The sequence below is a fragment of the Pogoniulus pusillus genome, chromosome 4 (genome assembly GCF_015220805.1).
Source record: "Pogoniulus pusillus isolate bPogPus1 chromosome 4, bPogPus1.pri, whole genome shotgun sequence".
In the NCBI taxonomy this organism is placed as follows: Eukaryota; Metazoa; Chordata; class Aves; order Piciformes; family Lybiidae; genus Pogoniulus; species Pogoniulus pusillus.
Window position 1 is genome coordinate 20,021,333 of NC_087267.1, and position 18,482 is coordinate 20,039,814.

Sequence of the window (18,482 nt, forward strand, 5' to 3'; positions counted from 1 at the left end):
TAATTTGGGTGCCTTCCTTTTCCCTTTGAAATTCTAAGAGTTGTCTGGGTTTAACAATTAAAGATTATAGGTCTGATCTATTTCAAAGATGCAGAATGCTTGCTGTTCTTTGGAACTTCAGAGGAATTTGCTACAAAATCAGGTCCAGGTTTAAAAAAAGAAGAAAAAAAAAAACCCAACCAAACCAAAAACCCAACAAAAAAAGCCAAAGCTCTACTTTAAGAAAGCTATCAAGCAAATAAGTGTTAATGCTGCTGGTACACCAAAGCCTCAAGCACATGATGTTCATAAGTAGACTAGAAAAGTGATAATGCTGTGTTTTAATTCATAGCATAGTATGTTCTGGTCAGAATTAAAAAGAGAGCTGTTACTATTTAAAAAATAGCAGAAATTGGGATATAGCCAGATGCTAACCAAATTATTGAGTGGTGTCTGGCCACTGGAGAGAAAAATGTGTCCAGAGAAGGGCAACAAGGCTGGTGAGGGGCCTGGAGCACAGCCCTGTGAGGAGAGGCTGACAGAGCTGGGGGCGTGCAGCCTGGAGAAGAGGAGGCTCAGGGCTGACCTCATTGCTGTCTACAACTACCTGAAGGGAGGCTGTAGCCAGGTAGGGGTTGGTCTCTTCTGCCAGGCAACCAGCAACAGAACAAGGGGCCACAGTCTCAAGTTGTGCAATCAGGGGAGGTCTAGGCTGGATGTTAGGAGGAAGTTGTTGTCAGAGAGAGTGATTGGCATTGGAATGGGCTGCCCAGGGAGATGGTGGAGTCACTGTCCCTGGAGGTGTTGAAGCAAAGCCTGGCTGAGGCACTTAGTGCCATGGTGTGGTTGACTGGATAGGGCTGGTTGCTAGGTTGGCCTGGATGATGTTGGAGGTCTCTTTTAACCTGCTTGATTCTCTGATTCTATGTTTCAAACATAATTCACTCCAGAAAATCAAGCTGCTGCTAAGGCAAATTAGTAACAATCATTTTATAAAAATAAGCAGTTAAAAGTTTTGTTTGTTTGTTTTTTTAAAAAGAAAAGTTTTATCTTACTTTATTGTGTGTCTACCATGGACACACAAACTCAGACATAAACCTGTAATCTTAGTTTTAAAGCCTTACCAAAATATCCCTTTTAATAGAGGAAAATGTGGAAACATTTTAGTAAATGCATAAACAATATTGATATTTTTAAGGAAGAAGGAATTCTTCCTTATTTGGAAGAAGGAATTGTCCTGAGAGCAAAGGTGATAACTAAATTTTCTGTAAGTCTGGATCAGGAAAAGACTAAAGTTAATTTCTTGGGAAATTACTCCCCATTGGAGAACATATGCTAAAAAGCAGAAGGCTCAGTCTCCAAGATGGCACTCACATAGTTATGCAGAATGTTTCTTACTCCTGCTATAAGTCTCCTGGTTCTGATCCTCTTCATCTAAGACACCTAAGAGCAGTCTTCTAGTATCTAAAGGAGGCCTACATAAAGGATGGAGAGAAATTGTTTACAAAGGCCTGCAGTGACAGGACAAGGGGAAATGGCTTCCAACTAGAGGAGAGCAGATTTAGATTGGATGTTATGAACAGGTTCTTTACTATGAGGCTGGTGGAACGCTGCAACAGGTTGCCCAGGGAGGTGGTTGGGGCCCCACCCCTGGATCCATTCAAGGCGAGACTCAACAGGGCTCTGGGCAACCTGATGTAGTTGAGAATGTCCCTGCTGACTGCAGAGGGGGTTGGACTAGATGACCTCTGGATATCTCTCCCAGCCTGGACCACTCTGTGATTCCTCTGAAGAACCATAGAGGTACTGGTGGAGCTGCAGACTTGGAACCTATACATTTCCAAATTGTAAAGGTCAGAAAGCCATGCTTGTGAGCCAGAAGCTGGGGAAGACAATGTCATAAACTTAGAAAAAAAATGGCTGCCATTTCCATCAAGGAAGCTGTTGAACTCTGTAATTAAGACTCTTTATAGTTTAGTAGTTGCACTGCCTGAGTGGTTGACCTTCTAGTCATTCCTGATGGCCTCATTTGGGTAGACAGCATGACTGTCTATCCAAGCTTTTCATTTTCTCTCTTCCTAAGGAGGTGAGAGTTTGTTGAATCAACTGAGGAGAAATTGTTTTGCCTAAGAGAGATGTTGAGGTACTGGAATGTGTCCAGAGAAGGGCAATGAAGCTGGTGAGGGGCCTGGAACCCAGCCCTGTGAGAAGAGGCTGAGGGAGCTGGGGGTGTACAGACTGCAGAAGAGGAGGCTCAGAGGTGACCTCATTGCTGTCTACAACTACCTGAAGGGAGGCTGTAGCCAGGTGGGGTTGGTCTCTTCTGCCAGGCAACCAGCAATAGAACAAGGGGACCCAGTCTCAAATTGTTCTGGGGACAGGTTTAGGCTGGATGTTAGGAGGAATTTGTTGGCAGAGAGAGTGATTGGCATTGGAATGGGCTGCCCAGGGAGGTGGTGGAGTCACCATCTCTGGAGATGTTGAGGCAAAGCCTGGCTGAGGCACTTAGTGCCATGGTCTGGTTGACTGGTTGGGGCTGGGTGCTAGGTTGGACTGGATGAGCTTGGATGTCTCTTCCAACCTGGCTGATTCTATGATTCTGTGATTCTAGTCTGTGGCTCACTAGCAAGATATATATGACTTCAAATTCTCAACCAGTAACTTGTCTGATTTTAGTCAACTAATGATAGGTTTGGCAGTTGAACATACCCAGCCAAAGAAATGGATTTGATTTAAATGAAGATTCTCTATACCAAGGCAAACAGCACAACCAAAAGATGTTTGTAGTTCCAAATGTGAAATAAGAAGCTACAATATTTGAACAATACTCCCTTAGAGCTAAAAGATGGGAGCAATGAGCTCACTGCAATACCAGGCAAAATACAAGTGAGCAACTATGTTTTCAGCTTATGCAAGATGGTCTAGTTGTCTGGATAGGGCTGGGTGATAGGTTGGACTGGATGATCTTGGAGGTCTCTTCCAACCTGGTTGATTCTATGAGTCTATGATTCTATGATAATTTCATTTAATGTTGTTAAAACATGAATAAAAACTAAGTCTTACTCTAAGGAATGTAAGAAAACCATTAATCTCAGAGTCAGTTCTGACATATTCACCACCACCCCCTTACAGTTATTGGTAGTTAAATCATAGTCATAGTGGTATGATTCTATGAATAAAAACTAAGTCTTCAAATAACAAATAGATGAAAACCATTAATCTCAAAGTCAGTTCTGATGTATTCACCACCACTCCCTTTACAGTTATTGGTAGTTGAATAATAGTCATAATGCTATAATTCTATGAATAAAAATGAAGTCTTACAATAAGAAATAGAAGAAAACAATCTCAAAGTCAGTTCTGACATATTCACCACCACCCCACCTTGCAGTTATTGGTAGTTAAATCATGGTCATAATGCTATGATTCTATGAATAAAACCTAAGTCTTATAATAAGAAATATAAGAAAGCCATGAATCTCAAAGTCAGTTCTGACATATTCACCTCCACTCCCTTTACAGTTATTGGTAGTTAAATCACAGCTGTAATGGTAGTCAAGTGAACTACCTTCTGTACTGGTTCAAGTGAAAAAGGACAGGTATGCTTCTACAGTTCACTAAGCAATTTCCAGTAGCTGCTGAATTCACCTAATACCAAAAGAAAGAAAGAAAAATCTTGGGAGAAGAAAAGGGAACAATCAGCAAGAGGGAGGATAACTCAGTATAATCCAAAATTACATTAAAGAGAAGAAGAAAAATGCCAATGTTTCATAAAAGCCCCAAGTCAAAGGTGCCAAAAGGGCATAACCTAACATAAAATAACATATGTTGGATGCATAAGGGTAGAAAATAATAGATTATTCTAAGTCATTAATATCCCTGTGCAACAATGATGCTTCCTCTTCAGTTCTTCATCAATATCCCTGTGCAGCAATGATGCTTCCTCTTCAGTTCTTCATCAATATCCCTGTGCAGCAATGATGCTTCCTCTTCAGTTCTTCATCAATATCCCTGTGAAACAATGATGCTTCCTCTTCAGTTCTTCATCAATATCCCTGTGAAACAATGATGCTTCCTCTTCAGTTCTTCATTAGTATCCCTGTGCAACAATAATGCTTCCTCTTCAGTTCTTCATCAATATCCCTGTGCAACAATGATGCTTCCTCTTCAGTTCTTCATCAATATCCCTGTGCAACAATGATGCTTCCTCTTCAGTTCTTCATCAACATCCCTGTGTAACACTAATCCTTCCTCTTCAGTTCTTCATCAATATCCCTGTGTAACACTAATCCTTCCTCTTCAGTTCTTCATTAGTATCCCTGTGCAACAATAATGCTTCCTCTTCCGGCTCCTCCAGTTCTTATATTCTCTTCCTTCAAATCATATCTAGGATGTACCAGAACAGTTCCAAAATCCAGGACCTCCAGAATTTTGTAGCTTTTTTCCCCCCCACACTGTTGTTATTTTATTCTGGTTTATTGGATGGTTTATTCTGGTTACTGGATGGTGGTTTTTTTTGTGATCCAAACGCAGATATTAAGTTGTGAAAAATAATATCATGCATCAAATTTCTTTTAAATGCAATTATTATACATTGACATTAAAATATCTTAATAAATGATATCAGTAAAAGATGAGAGGAATAAAGTTGTCATGTGTCCAGGCTTGCATATAATGGTGATTATTGTTTTTTTACTATGTAGATTGATATGTAGCGTAGAATAGAATCATAGAATCAACCAGGTTGGAATAGACCTCCAAGATCATCCAGTTCAACCTAGCACCCAGCCCTATCCAGTCAACCAGACCATGGCACTAAGTGCCTCAGCCAGGCTTTGCTTCAACACCTCCAGAGATGGTGACTCCACCACCTCCCTGGGCAGCCCATTCCAATGCCAATCACTCTCTCTGTGAAGAACTTCCTCCTAGCATCCAGCCTAGACCTCTCCTGATTGCACATCTTGAGACTGTGTCCCCTTGTTCTGTTGCTGGTTGCTTGGCAGAAGAGACCAACCCCACCTGGCTATAGCCTCCCTTCAGGGAGTTGTAGACAGCAATGAGGTCAGCCCTGAGCCTTCTCTTCTGCAGACTAAACAACCCCAGCTACCTCAGCCTCTCCTCATAGAGTTTGTGTTCCAGACCTTTCACCAGCTTTGTCGCCCTTCTCTGGACACATTCCAGTGTAAATATAAGCTAATCTGTATTCTTAATGATAGAGTTAGCAAATAGACAATATGGCAAGCATTTTATGTGTAATATAGAATCATAGAACGGTTTAGGTTGGAAGGGACCTCAAAGATCAGCCCATTCCAACCCCCCACCATAGGCAGGGACACCTCCCACTGGAACAAGTCACTCGAGGCCTCATCTAACCTAGTTTTGAACACCTCCAGGGAGGGAGCATCCACAACCTCTCTGGGCAACTTTTTCCTGTATCTCACCACTCTCACTGTAAAGAACTTCCTAACATCTAGTTTGAATCTCTCCTCTGCTAGTTTAAACCCATTACTCCTCATCTTGTCCTTACAAGACCTTGTAAATAGTCCCTCCCCAGCCCTCCTGTAGGTTCCTTTCAGATACTGGAAGGGTACTACAAGGTCTCCTTGAAGCCTTCTCTTCTCCAGGCTGAAGAGCCCCAACTCTTGTAGCCTGTCCTCATAGCAGAGCTGCTGCAGTCTTCTGAGTATCTTTGTGGCCTCCTCTGGACTGGCTCCAGCAGTTGCATGTCCTTCTTGTGTTGGGGGCTCCAGAAATGTACACAGTACTCCAAGTGGGGTCTCAGGAGAGCAGAGTAAAGGGGCAGAATCCCCTCCCTTGGCCTGCTGGCCATGCTGCTCTTGCTGCAGCCCAGGACACAGTTGGCTGTCATTTATATGTTTATGTTTATAGATATATATGTATATATATTTAAGAATAAAGGACAATTTATTTCCCAATAAAAAAAACAAATGCATTTAGAAGACAAATATTCAACCCCCCCAAAAAATAATAATTCATAAAAAGAAAAGTTAAACTATTTTTGAAATGTATCTGAGGAAATTCAAATTAGTTGGCCTCTAGAAAATTAATTGCCTTTTCCCTCCCTGCCCTCCCTGGTAAAAAAGCAGTACAACAAAAATTGAACCAAGGAATATTAAACAACAACAGTGTTTTTTAAAATGTTAATGAAAGACAAGAATATCTTTTTCTCTTCCCCAGGTGAAAAAGAAGAATTTTCTCAATTGGATACTACTTTAGATGATAAATTGCAGAAGAGAATCGACTTTACATACCAGCAGCTTTGTACACAGGTTTTGGACTATAAAACATCCAGTTCCCAAAACATGAAATGGTGAGGTCATTGCCTTTGAATTTGATTTTTTTTTCCTTTTTTGTTCATTTTAAGTTTATCTTGTAAAGTGATCTCCTAGGTTCATAGAATCATAGAATCAACCAGGTTGGAAGAGACCTCCAAAATCATCCACCAAAATCATCCAGTCCAAACTAGCACCCAGCCCCAACCAGTCAACCAGACCATGGCACTAAGTGCCTCAGCCAGGCTTTGCTTGAACACCTCCAGGGACAGTGACTCCACGACCTCCCTGGGCAGCCCATTCCAATGGCAATCACTCTCTCTGACAACAACTCCCTCCTAACATCCAGCCTAGACCTCCCCTGGTGCAACTTGAGATTGTGTCCCCTTGTTCTGTTGCTGGTTGCCTGGCAGAAGTGACCAACCCCCACCTGGCTACAGCCTCCCTTCAGGGAGTTGTAGACAGCAATGAGGTCAGCCCTGAGCCTCCTCTTCTCCAGGCTGCACACCCCCAGCTCCGTCAGCTTCTCCTCACAGGGCTGTGCTCCAGGCCCCTCACTACCACCTCCCTAACCAAACATAGCTTTGTATCTAGCAGCCAGTACAGCAAATTCCCAGCTCCCAGACGTGGTACCCTTTAGGATTGGGTTTGTAGCAATTGTACAGATATTGTACCTTGGCTCAAGAGAGATGTTGAGGTACTGGAATGTGTCCAGAGAAGGGTGACAAGGCTGATGGGGGACCTAGAGCACAGCCCTGTGAAGGGAGGCTGAGGGAGCTGGGGGTGTGCAGCCTGCAGAAGAGGAAGCTCAGGGCTGACCTCATTGCTGTCTACAACTACCTGAGGGGAGGCTGTAGCCAGGTGGGGTTGGTCTCTTCTCCCAGGCAACCAGTAACAGAACAAGGGGACACAGTCTCAAGTTGGGCCAGGGATGGTCTAGGCTGGATGTTAGGAGGAAGTTGTTGTCAGAGAGAGTGATTGGCATTGGAATGGGCTGCCCAGGGAGGTGGTTGAGTCACTGTCCCTGGAGGTGTTCAGGAGGCCACTGGCTGAGGCACTTAGTGCCATGGTCTAGTTGATTGGCTAGGGCTGGGTGCTAGGTTGGACTGGATGATCTTGGAGGTCTCTTCCAACCTGGTTGATTCTATGCTTCTGTGATTCTTCCACAGTGACAATGAAATGATGAATGATTCAGATACCTATGCTAAATATCTACATAGCTTTTTGCCAGCAATGCCCTGTTTTTTTTTCTATTGTAGTGCATGAGGGGGAAAAAAATGCTTATTCATCATATATGTTATAGCTTCATTGTGTATATTTTGATTTTATGTTATTAGATCAGCTGTAACATTACCTATATTGCTAAATTTGATTAAGGAAGTGAAAGCCCCCTCAATTTAACTGGCTACTATGTATTTATATTTTGTTTTGAAAACATAAACCATAGTAGACTTGAGAAAAAATGTTGTAAGCATGCTCCTTCTACGTTTAATTTTGGTCATTAACCAGGTAAAATTTCCATGCAATTGAGGAAAAAGTTAATCTCATTTCCTAAACTAACATGAGGAGGTAGTCAGTGTATTTTTTGTCATAAATGCAATATAAACCATTGATATCTTAATGAAGTCATTAGTAGGCACAATGCCAAGCACCTCTAATAAAACCAAGCGAAGTGTCAGTAGGGAAGCAATGGATTTAGTGTAGGCATTTTAACTTGAGTCTTGTTTCAAAATGAATTTCTTCTTAAGTGGAATGTGTATTGGAGGCTGGAACACAAGCCAGAGATATCCTAGATCCAACAGGGATTCACAGAATCACAGAAACACTCTGGGTGAAAAAGACCCCCAGGATCATCAAGTCCAACCATTATCCCTATTATACAAAGGTCACCCCTAAACCATATCCTCAAATATCAAACCCAACAGAGTCCCTGTAGGCAGGACCATTCTGCAGGCCCATCTTTGTGGTCCCTTCCAACCCTGACTGATTCTATGATTCTAAGTTAGGAGGAAGTTCTTAGAGAGTGATTGGCATTGGAATGGGCTGCCCAGGGGAGGTGGTGGAGTCATTGTCCCTGCAGGTGTTCAAGCAAAGCCTGGCTGAGGCACTTAGTGCCATGGTCTAGTTGACTGGCCAGGGCTGGGTGCTAGGTTGGACTGGATGATCTTGGAGGTCTCTTCCAACCTGGTTGATTCTATGATTCTATGACTGCATATTGTTCCTTTCTGTAGGGAGAAATCCTTACCCTCTCTAAGTTTTATCAATGACCATGGGAAGTATAGGCAGAAAATATTTACCTGTTACTCATGTTCTGTAATTGTCTTCATAGAATCGCAGAACCATAGATTCTGTCAGGGTTGGAAGTTACCACAATGATCATCCAGTTCCAACCTCTCTGCCATAGGCAGGGGCACCTCACACTAAATCAGGTTGCTCAGAGCCTCAGCCAGCCTGGCCTTAAACACCTCCAGGCATGGAGCCTCTACCACCTCCCTGGACAACTCATTCCAGGGTCTCACCACCCTCATGGTGAAGAACATCCTCCTCATGTCCAGTCTGAATCTACCCATTCCTAGCTTAGTTCCATTCCTCCTGGTTCTATCACTACCTGACATCCTAAAAAAGTCCCTCCTCAGCTTTCTTGTAGGTCCCTTTAAGATACTGGAAGGCCACAATAAGGCCTCTCCTCATAGCAGAAGTGCACCAGCCCTCTGATCATCCTTGTGGCCCTTCTCTGGATGCATTCCAGCACATCCATATCTCTCCAAATGTTTAAGATGACTTGAACAAACCCACTGCAACATAACATGTGATGATACTTGAGATGAATAAGACCCAGAAATTTGCAATATGATTTTTGATAATGTTGTAATTGTGTCCTCTCAGCCTGCTGGTCACCACTGCTGGTAAGTCACCTTGCATGCCCACCAGGGCTTAACTGCAGATCTCCTCCCTCCTTCCTTTGCAGCTGGAGGTTTCCACCAGGAGCCTCACTTCAGATTCTTTGAGTAACCTCTGTTACTCAAAGCAATGTGCACCTTGTGGCCAAGAAGGCCAATGGTATCCTGGGCAATTGGCATTGGAATGGGCTGCCCAGGGAGGTGGTGGAGTCACCATCTCTGGAGGTGTTCAGGAGGGGACTGCATGAGGCATTTAGTGCCATGGTCTAGTTGATTGGACAGGGCTGGGTGCTAGGTTGGCCTGGATGATCTTGGAGGTATCTTCCAACCTGGTTGATTCTATGATTCTAGGAATAAGGTCACCTTGGAGCCTTTTCCTGCCTGGACTAAACAGCCCCAACTCTCTCAGTCTGTCTCTATAGCAGAGGTGGATCATCCTCTGATCATCCTCATGGCCCTTCTATGAACACACTTACTTTATATAGTATCATTTCTTATGAGGAGAGCCTGAGATTGCTGGGAAGAAAAGGAGCCTGAGATGTGACCTCATTCATGTTTCTAAAGATGTAAAGAGTGAGTACCAGGAGCAGAGAGCCAGGCTCTGCTCACTGATGCCCAATGACAGGACAAGGGGCAATAGGTGGAAGTTTCATGGAAACATAAGGAGAAACTTTTTCCCTGGAACCGGCTTCCTGGGGGATTGCGGAGTCTCCCTTTCTGGAGATGTTCAAAACCCTCCTGGACGTGTTCCTGTGTGATCTGGTGTAGGTGATCCTGCTCTGGTAGGGAGGTTGGACTGGATGAGCTTTTGAGGTCACTTCCAGCGCTTGACATTCTGTGATTCTACTTATGCAGGAATATTTCCAGGAAAAGATTCTGTGCAGGTATTTTAGCAAGCCCAGCAGAGTGAGACTGGCTGAAATTTCTATTCTTCATGTTGTTGTTTTTTTTTCTCCCAGCTGTCATTTTTTGCCTGAGTTAGATCCTGCGATACGTGACAGCAGACAAGTACAACTTGTGGTAAGAACTTCTTTCCTTGTGGAATTTTGCAGAGCTCAGCTATGCCTTGATGGTGTTTCCAAATGCATACTTGGTGTCAAAACAACCAGGAGATTTTTTTTTTTGGGAGGTGTTTTTTTCTTTTTATCAGTTAGAATTCTTTAATGTTTTCTCTCTTTGGCAATCAAGTCACCCATTGATGGGGATCAGAAGAAAACGTTGGCATGCCAGAACCCATATGGGTGGATATAGGCTTCTAATTTCCTAACCTGAAACTGGCTTTGTTTTTAAGACATCAAATGCTACTGTGTGGTTGTTTTTTTTAAAGCTTCCAAATAAAACTTTTGTAAAAGGTCAAAACAAGATTTCATACTGTTCAGCACCACTTACACTGTTGACTGAAATAGCTTCTTTTCGATCAGACAGGTTTAAATGTCCTTTCATTGTGTGAGGCACATACCTAAATCATCCTAATACACCCACAATGCCATTTATTAAAACACAGTAAATTAGTATTGTGTTGATTTCACAGATTACACTGGGTTGCAAGGGAACCTCAAAGGTCTTCTTGTCCAAACACCCTGCAGCCAGCAGGGACAACTCTAACTGGATCAAACTGGCCCACAGCTGTGTGGAGTCTGATGTTGAATGTCGCCTAGGAACTGGGGCTTCAACCACATCTGGGTAGTTCTGTTTCAGTATTTTACCACTCTCATTCTAAAGAATTTCTTCCTTATGTCCAACCTAAATTGATCCTGCTCCAGTTTCAAACCATTCTACTACTACTTTTTACCTACTACTACTATCTGTGGGCTATCACTACAAGCCCTTCTAAGCAGTACTTTCCCAGCCTTCCTGTGGGTCCCCTTCAGATATTGAAATATAATATGACATTATTAAAACTGGTGTATAATATCAGACTTATTCCTGCAATTTCTTTTCTATGTATTTTACATCATGATGTGTCAAGTGGAGGGGGAAATCTCTTTTCGGTGGTCCGCAGCAGTAAGACAAGGAGCAATGGATGGACACAAACTGGAACACAGAATCATAGAATCAACCAGGTTGGAAGAGATCTCCAAGATCATCCAGTCCAACCTAGCACCCAGCCCTATCCAGTCAACTAGACCATGGCACTAAGTGCCTCATCCAGTCTTGTCGTCAACACCTCCAGGGATGGCAGACTCCACCACCTTTCTGGGCAGCCCATTCCAATGGCAAAATGGCAACATAAAAGGCTGCACCTCAACATGAGGAGAAACTTCTCTACACTGAGGGTGATGGAGCACTGGAGCAGGCTGCCCAGAGATGTTGTGGAGTCTCCTTCTCTGGAGACTTTCAAAATCCACCTGGATGCAATTCTGTGTGAACTACCATAGGGGATCCTACCTTGGCAGGTGGGTTGTATTTGATGGTCTCTGGAGATCCCTTTCAACCTCTAAGGTTCTGTGATTCTGTGATTTAACTTTTTTACTCATGGCCCTCCTATAGGCCCCCTTCAGATACTGGAAGGCTACTCCAAAGTCTCCTCCAGTCCTCTTCTCCAGATTCAAGAGCCCCAACTCTCATAGCCTGTCCTCATAGCAGAGGTGCTCCAGCCCTCTGATCATCTTTGTGGCCCTCCATGGTTGCAGCAATGCTAATGGTTTTTTGTCAGGCAAAGTCTGAACCAGTAATTGTTCTAACTTGAGCAAATCATAATCTGATAATGTTATCTAAATTACACATTATGTAATTGTCAGTAAGCATATGTGCACATAGGTAGATTGTATCTTGTTTACTACAGTAGGCAGTTCTGTCCACAAAACACTGCTGCAATCCCACAGTGGTATTATGTGGTGTGCCCACATAACTGGCAGCGTTATGGGATCGTCACAGCCTGTGCCACATAATTACATAGCTGTTCCACATGAATGAAGTGCAGACAAAGACGTAATAGAAGGCTAAAAAAAACAGAAAAAAAGGGAATAAAATGTATCTCTAATACAGAAAGCAGTACTTGAGAGGCAATGAAATAATGACATGGTCTGTACACAGAGACAGAGGATTATGGTTTTAAAATGTATATGAGTTCTCTTAACTTTTAAAAGCTTGGAACATAAACTTTGTCCCAATGCTTTTGCACAGTAATGCAGGGAAAAGCTATGAAACAATGACCAAAAAATGAAGTTAACATATAGATGCAATCATCAAAAACTAGGAAAAGTTCTGGTAAGCTGAAAGAAAGAGGAAAAGAGTTGGGTTTTTTTTTTTAAAGATAATTAAAAGAGGAAAGCATTCCTGGGCATTGCCAGTAGTTTATGCATATTTCATGTGCTTGGTCATAACTTCCTGGTGTGCAATAGGATCCCTAATTTGTGTGTGTTCCATAAGCTTGCATTATGAATGTAGTAATTAATATAGCGTTCTAATTGGTATTTGTGCACATTCCAAGAATAGAAGACATTCTTCATGGGTGCAAAACATCATTTCCATTGTTGCATTCTAACAATGAAGTCTTAGCCTTTCTCATTGGGGAATGATTTGCTTGGAGGAGACCTTATTGTGGTCTTCCAGTATCTGAGAGGACCTAAAAGAGAGCTGGTGAGGGAATTTTTAGGGTGTCAGGTAGTGACAGAACTAGGGGGAATGGAACTGTGATGGGAGTTACCCACCCTCCAACTCTTAGGAAATCACCCAGACTAGATGCAGCTGGCTGGAAGTCAAGGAATGAAGCTTTATATTCACAACTTAGCTCAATATACAAGCAGGTGCTTAAATGTATATTGCAAATATCTACAGCTATTTACAGAAATACACAAGTTAAAAGTAAGAAAGAGTTCAGCTGAAGTCCCATATGAGGAGCAAATGGTTTTGGCCATGATGTGGATGATTGACTTAATTTAAAAGATGAATTGCATTAATAGAATCATCCTGTCTAAATTTTGAGGACAGGAACAAAGAAACTGAGTAGAATGAGGGGAATGAGAAAAATCCAGAAGGACCTGTGATGGTTTGGGTGTTACCTGTCCCACCTCCTCCTATAAAATCACCCAGACTAGACTCAGATGGCTGGAAATTAAGGAATGAAGCTTTATATTTACAGTTTATCATAATATACAGTCAGATCTTTACAATAGATACAGCTATAGACAGAAATGTATCAGTTAAAAAGTAATACAGAAACACAGCAGCCCTCCCAGAAATCAGAGTCCCCAGGAGGGGCTCCCAACCACCCTTCCACTTTCTTTCCACCCCTCTACCTTATTCCAGACTCTGCCTTACATGCAAAGTTGAGTTTGGAGGATCAGCAAGGGGAGGTTAGAAGCAGAAGGCTTAGTTACACAAATCCAAGCAGAAGAGAAACACAGACTGTAACAGACAGAGATACACACACTGTCTTATCTATGTTTGTGCCCTTGCTATTATACATCTCATCAAACCTATGAATGAAGTAGACATCACCTTTTTTCCTTTTCACAGCCTGTAATCTATTTTTTCCTGATTCCAATTTGTCTCAAACTTGCACAGGAACAAAACTGGAAGTGAGTAGATTCAAATTGGTTGTTAGGAAAAAGTTCTTCATCACGAGGGTGGTGAGACACTGGAACAGATTGCTCAGGGAAGTGGTTGAAGCCTCATCCCTGGAAGTTTTTAAGGCCAAGCTGATGTGGCTCTGAGCGACCTGATCTAGTGTGAGGTGTCCCTGCCTATGGCAAGGGGGTTGGAACTGGATGCTCTTTGAGGTCCCTTCCAGCCCCGACAGTTCTGTGATTCTATGAGTAGTAACCTGCAGTAAATCTAAGACTTTATTATGTTAATCTTGATCATTTTGATGATGATTTTCCTTACTGCTACTACTGAAGTGCTTGGGCAGGGAGGTATGCTGTCCAGTTTAAACTGGGCAGTTGAAATTGACATAATTTTGCTGAATGGCAATTAGGATAGCCTTCCTGATTCATTTTCATGTGTATTTTAAGTTGCCTACATGGTAAACCACTTCATAATTAATTTAAAAGTGCTTTGTAGCTCAGAATATCTTGATAATTGAACACTGGGATAGGCAAAGATCAGATGCAGAGCTATAGTCAAGGCAAAGGTTTCTCCTCATTGAGGTTAATTTCCAATTCATTGGGAAAAAAGGTTTGTAGTAATTAATGACAAAAAGGTCTGAGGACTTCAATGTGGCAGTTGCTGCAGATCAAAGCTGAGCACTGCACGCTGTGAAAAAGTGTACCAGTGTGGTAAATTTCTTCCAAATTTTTGGCTCTAAGCTATAAATGTGAAAGGGAAGGTTTTAATTAGCTTCAGAAGCAGTTCAATCAGGTTCTTTACAAACCTGAAATCAAGTTTGCTCCAGTGATTAATAGAACCTTAAATATTACACTGACCGTAATTGGGTGAAAACTCTTATCTTTATTTGGAAGAAAACAACAAATATTTTACACCAGAGACCCAGACAGCCCCATTAAAACCCAGCATATAACATTGAATAACATTGTCCACAAAGAAGATGAAGCCTCAGATTCCATGATGATAGGGCTTCAATAATGAAAGGTTAATTATTTCAAATACTGTGGCCTTGGGAGTTGGAACATTAGAAAACTTCTGCTGTGAATTGAAACGGGGTAGATGAAAACAAAACTGATCGGTTCCATTGGTTTGTCTCTCTCTGAACATCCCAATGATTGCCTTATTTCTACTAAGGAAAGGCTAAAAGCAGTCTATTTGAAGGTTTTGGACATACAGAGCTCTCAGAAACTTCAAGTGACTGTAAAAATTAAGAGTTGGTGGGATGAAACTTACTCTCTTCAAAGTTTCTTGACACTGCTGTGGAAAAGAAAATAAAACATTGATGCTAACAGCAATATTACAGCCTGCCACCTATGCAGAGGAAAGCTTTTAAGTCGTGGTCATTAAATGTATGAAAGTCAAGCATCAGAAATCAAAGGATAAACTCTTTGTGCTAGCACAAAGGGCACACAAGCGCTTAAGAAGAGCATAAAAATCGCTGTCTCTTTACAGCTGTTGATTAGAAAATGCATGAATTTTTAAATGAATTTTACATTACACAGGACTGAGTAAAGACAAGGAAATGAAACAGGACTCCACTTCACATGAATTCTCTAAGTTAGAGTGGACTACAAAGCCTGTCTGCATTGGTGCAGTGCCGCTTTTGGTACAGTGAGCTGGTTTGAACAGGAAGTCTGGAGATTGTCTCCTCCAGAGTAGCCTACAACTTTATAGTAACGGCATTTTCCTGAGAAAAAGGGAGCTAGCTGCAGGCTTCAATCCCCAGAGGAAGGAGCTGAGACCCAGTCTCTCGATTCCTTAGCGAGCAGTCTGAGCAGCTATATTATGCCAAAGTTTCATGACATTACCGCTAACATACTTTCCTTTTTTGCTGTTTGCTGGCTTACATAAGAAACGTTCTCTACTCCTATATTTAGCTCTGGGTCTTCTCAGCCCAGATAGAGGAAGGACTCAACCTTCCTTCTGGATTCCACTTCTGAAGGTCTAGAGACTACACCTCTTTAGGTTCAGTACTTCAAGTCGACTGACACTACACTGGGGATTTTGTAGACCACTCTTGAGCGGTGTCTAATTTTAGTCTGTCGTTGTTACCGACCCGTAGTATCTAGTCAGCAATACTATTGGTGCTGAACAGCTTTTCATTTCAAGGAAAGGGGCTTCTTGCTGAGTAAATGCAAAGACATTTCTGAAAAACTAGCAATCTGACCTTTACAGTGTGTGGTATCCTCTGGGTCAGTATTTTTAACCTTTGCCCTGCATGCATTCAAGCCAAGGACTCGCTGCTAACATGCAGTATCATTTCCATTATCCCACAGTTACGTGCAAGTAGCATGTCCCATGCCAGAACGTCCCAACATGGGATGTTATAATTAACATAATACTCTTGCCTAAAGTATAATTAAAATGCTGTCTGATGGCTAAGTTTAATTAGCAAAAAAAAAAAACCCTGGAAGATTAAATTACTTACTGGGCCCTGGCCTGATTGAACCGATACATGTCCTGGTTAAAACATAAATATTGCAGAAAATAATCCAAGATGACATCTGTGACATTCAACTATAACTTAAATTAGAGACTGGTCAGTAAATGATCTTAAGCTGTTTAAGGTTTCATCAGCCATCTGCAAGATTGATTTTCTTCAAAATTACTGTACTAAAATGTTTTCTTTTGTTGTTGCACTGACTCAGATCGCAAACCACAATTTTAAGATCGGCTCTTATTTACAAAACTGCTTTGACATAGTACATTTGTTCAGCCTAGGCAACAATAAAGGATTGTGGTATCATTTTGAAGAAGGTTGTTTGACAGATCCTGTTTGTTTATTTGGGGTAATGTGAGCTGCATTCAGAAAATGTTATATTTTGTTTCCTGATTGTGTACATTCTCTCCCGCTGCTTCCAGGCAAGCCCTGTAAGCAGAGAAGACACGGATTTAGACCTCGTTTCCATGGCCAGTGGAAGTGCTTTGACTGAGAACAGAGAAAAAAATAAGCAGCCACACAGCCACTCAGCGAGATTTTCAAGTAAGTTATGTTTTCATTCAATAATCCATTTAAAAGATCATTTTTAAATGCTACACGGAACCGAGCATGCTTGGAATCTCTAATAAAACATGCTCCTTGTCGTTCTGTTTTTCTCTTATGTAAAACCTTTTCACATGTTTTCTGTGGTCCTCTTTAAAAATGGCAGTCATCAATATCTGCAGTTCTTTGTGATATGTGCTAGGTCTTCTGTTCAGCTAGTTCTGGTTTCTACACTTCTGTTTCAAAGTGTTGTCATTAATACCTGCAGGACTTTCCAGTTGAAGTTCTTTGTGATGTGTGCTGGGTCTTCTGCTCAGCTAGATCTGCTTTCTACACTTCTGTTTCAAAGAGCTGTCATTAATATCAGTGGACTTTCCAACTAGAGTCCTTTGTGCTGTGTGCTGGGTCTTCTGCTCAGCTAGTTCTCAAAAGATTGCATTTGCTCTAAATGATAAACCAGGATGTTTTGGTTTGTTTGGGGTTTTTTTACGTTTTCCTTCTTTTTAAGGGCTTTGTTTGTTTGTTTTTACTTTTCTTCTTTCAAAGGGGATTTGAAAAATACATCTTTTGATACCTAAATGCCAGAATGTAGATCCTAATCAAGCCACAGATTTCCATCATGTTCTTTTACCAATGATGTGTGGTACATGCATCCCACTGAACCTAGCATAGCTCAGTGGCAGTGGATGTTTTCAGACCCTTATGTTTTTACCACACTAACATCATACAAATTAATAAAAGAATCTGCAGAGAGAGAGAGTGAGAAAAAAATAACACTTTAAAGTAATGAAATTACAGCATTTTAAGCTAATTTCTGTGTAACTGAAGAAAATCTTCATATATTGCTAATAATATGGCATACCATACATGGCCACTTGTGTACACAATGTCTTGTCCAAACAGATAAAGCTCCAAACACCTCCTCCCCCCCCCAAGAAAATATGAACAGTATTAAATAACTTGGGCACTTGAAATTCCTCCAACTGTTTATCTGGTGATATTTCACTGAATTCTTTATGTTTATATTCTATATAATAGATTATAGCTATTATATAATATATAAAAAAGATATGTAATATATTCTATATACTATATATCTATATACTATATATAGTATATAGTATATATACTATATAAAAATTATATTCTATATAATATATTATAGATTATTCCACAGGTGAGCTATGCTAGCACAAAAAGTTTAGCCTTTGATTTCTGATGCTTGACTTTCATACACTGGATTTGAGGGGTTTTATTGCTTTCATATATGCTGACTTTTCACTTTTAAAGGTAAGCAAATTGAAATAATTGATATCTCTATTTTTTTTTTTCCTCTGGGGTGCTTTGTAAGGAATAAAGAACAAAGATTTATTTACAACCTGTTAGTCCATCATAGGCAAAAAATTAAAAATAAAAAAAACCCAACCAATCCCCCCCTCCCAAAATAAACAAACCAGTGAGTACAATTTATTATTTACCATTCTAAGTCTTAGCCTAAGTTAGTTACATCCATAGAGAAAGATTTTTTTTCTCTCTGCCTGCCATCTGAGAAAAGAATGAATTGTGTCCAGAGCTTTCCTGTTTGTCTCCATTGGCTAGAGATTAAGCCCTATCATATAAACTAGATGAGATTCATAGGATCATAGGATGTTAGGGGATGGAAGAGACCCCAAATAGATCATCGAGTCCAACCTCCCTACCGGAGCAGGACAATACTATCTAACACAGATCACAGAGGAACACATCCAGACAGGCCTTCAAAGTCTCCAGAGAAGG

The 18,482-nt window shown here is 41.3% G+C and overlaps 1 protein-coding gene across 1 annotated transcript in view; it reads left to right on the plus strand.

The window, feature by feature from the left end:
* LRRIQ1 (leucine rich repeats and IQ motif containing 1) overlaps positions 1-18,482 on the plus strand; it is a 176,408-nt gene that overhangs the window by 119,996 nt on the left and 37,930 nt on the right. The window contains exons 24-26 of the mRNA XM_064142336.1: positions 6,178-6,310; positions 10,132-10,192; positions 16,586-16,706. Of these exons, the coding sequence (XP_063998406.1) occupies positions 6,178-6,310; positions 10,132-10,192; positions 16,586-16,706 (315 nt within the window). The remainder of the gene's footprint in view (positions 1-6,177; positions 6,311-10,131; positions 10,193-16,585; positions 16,707-18,482) is intronic.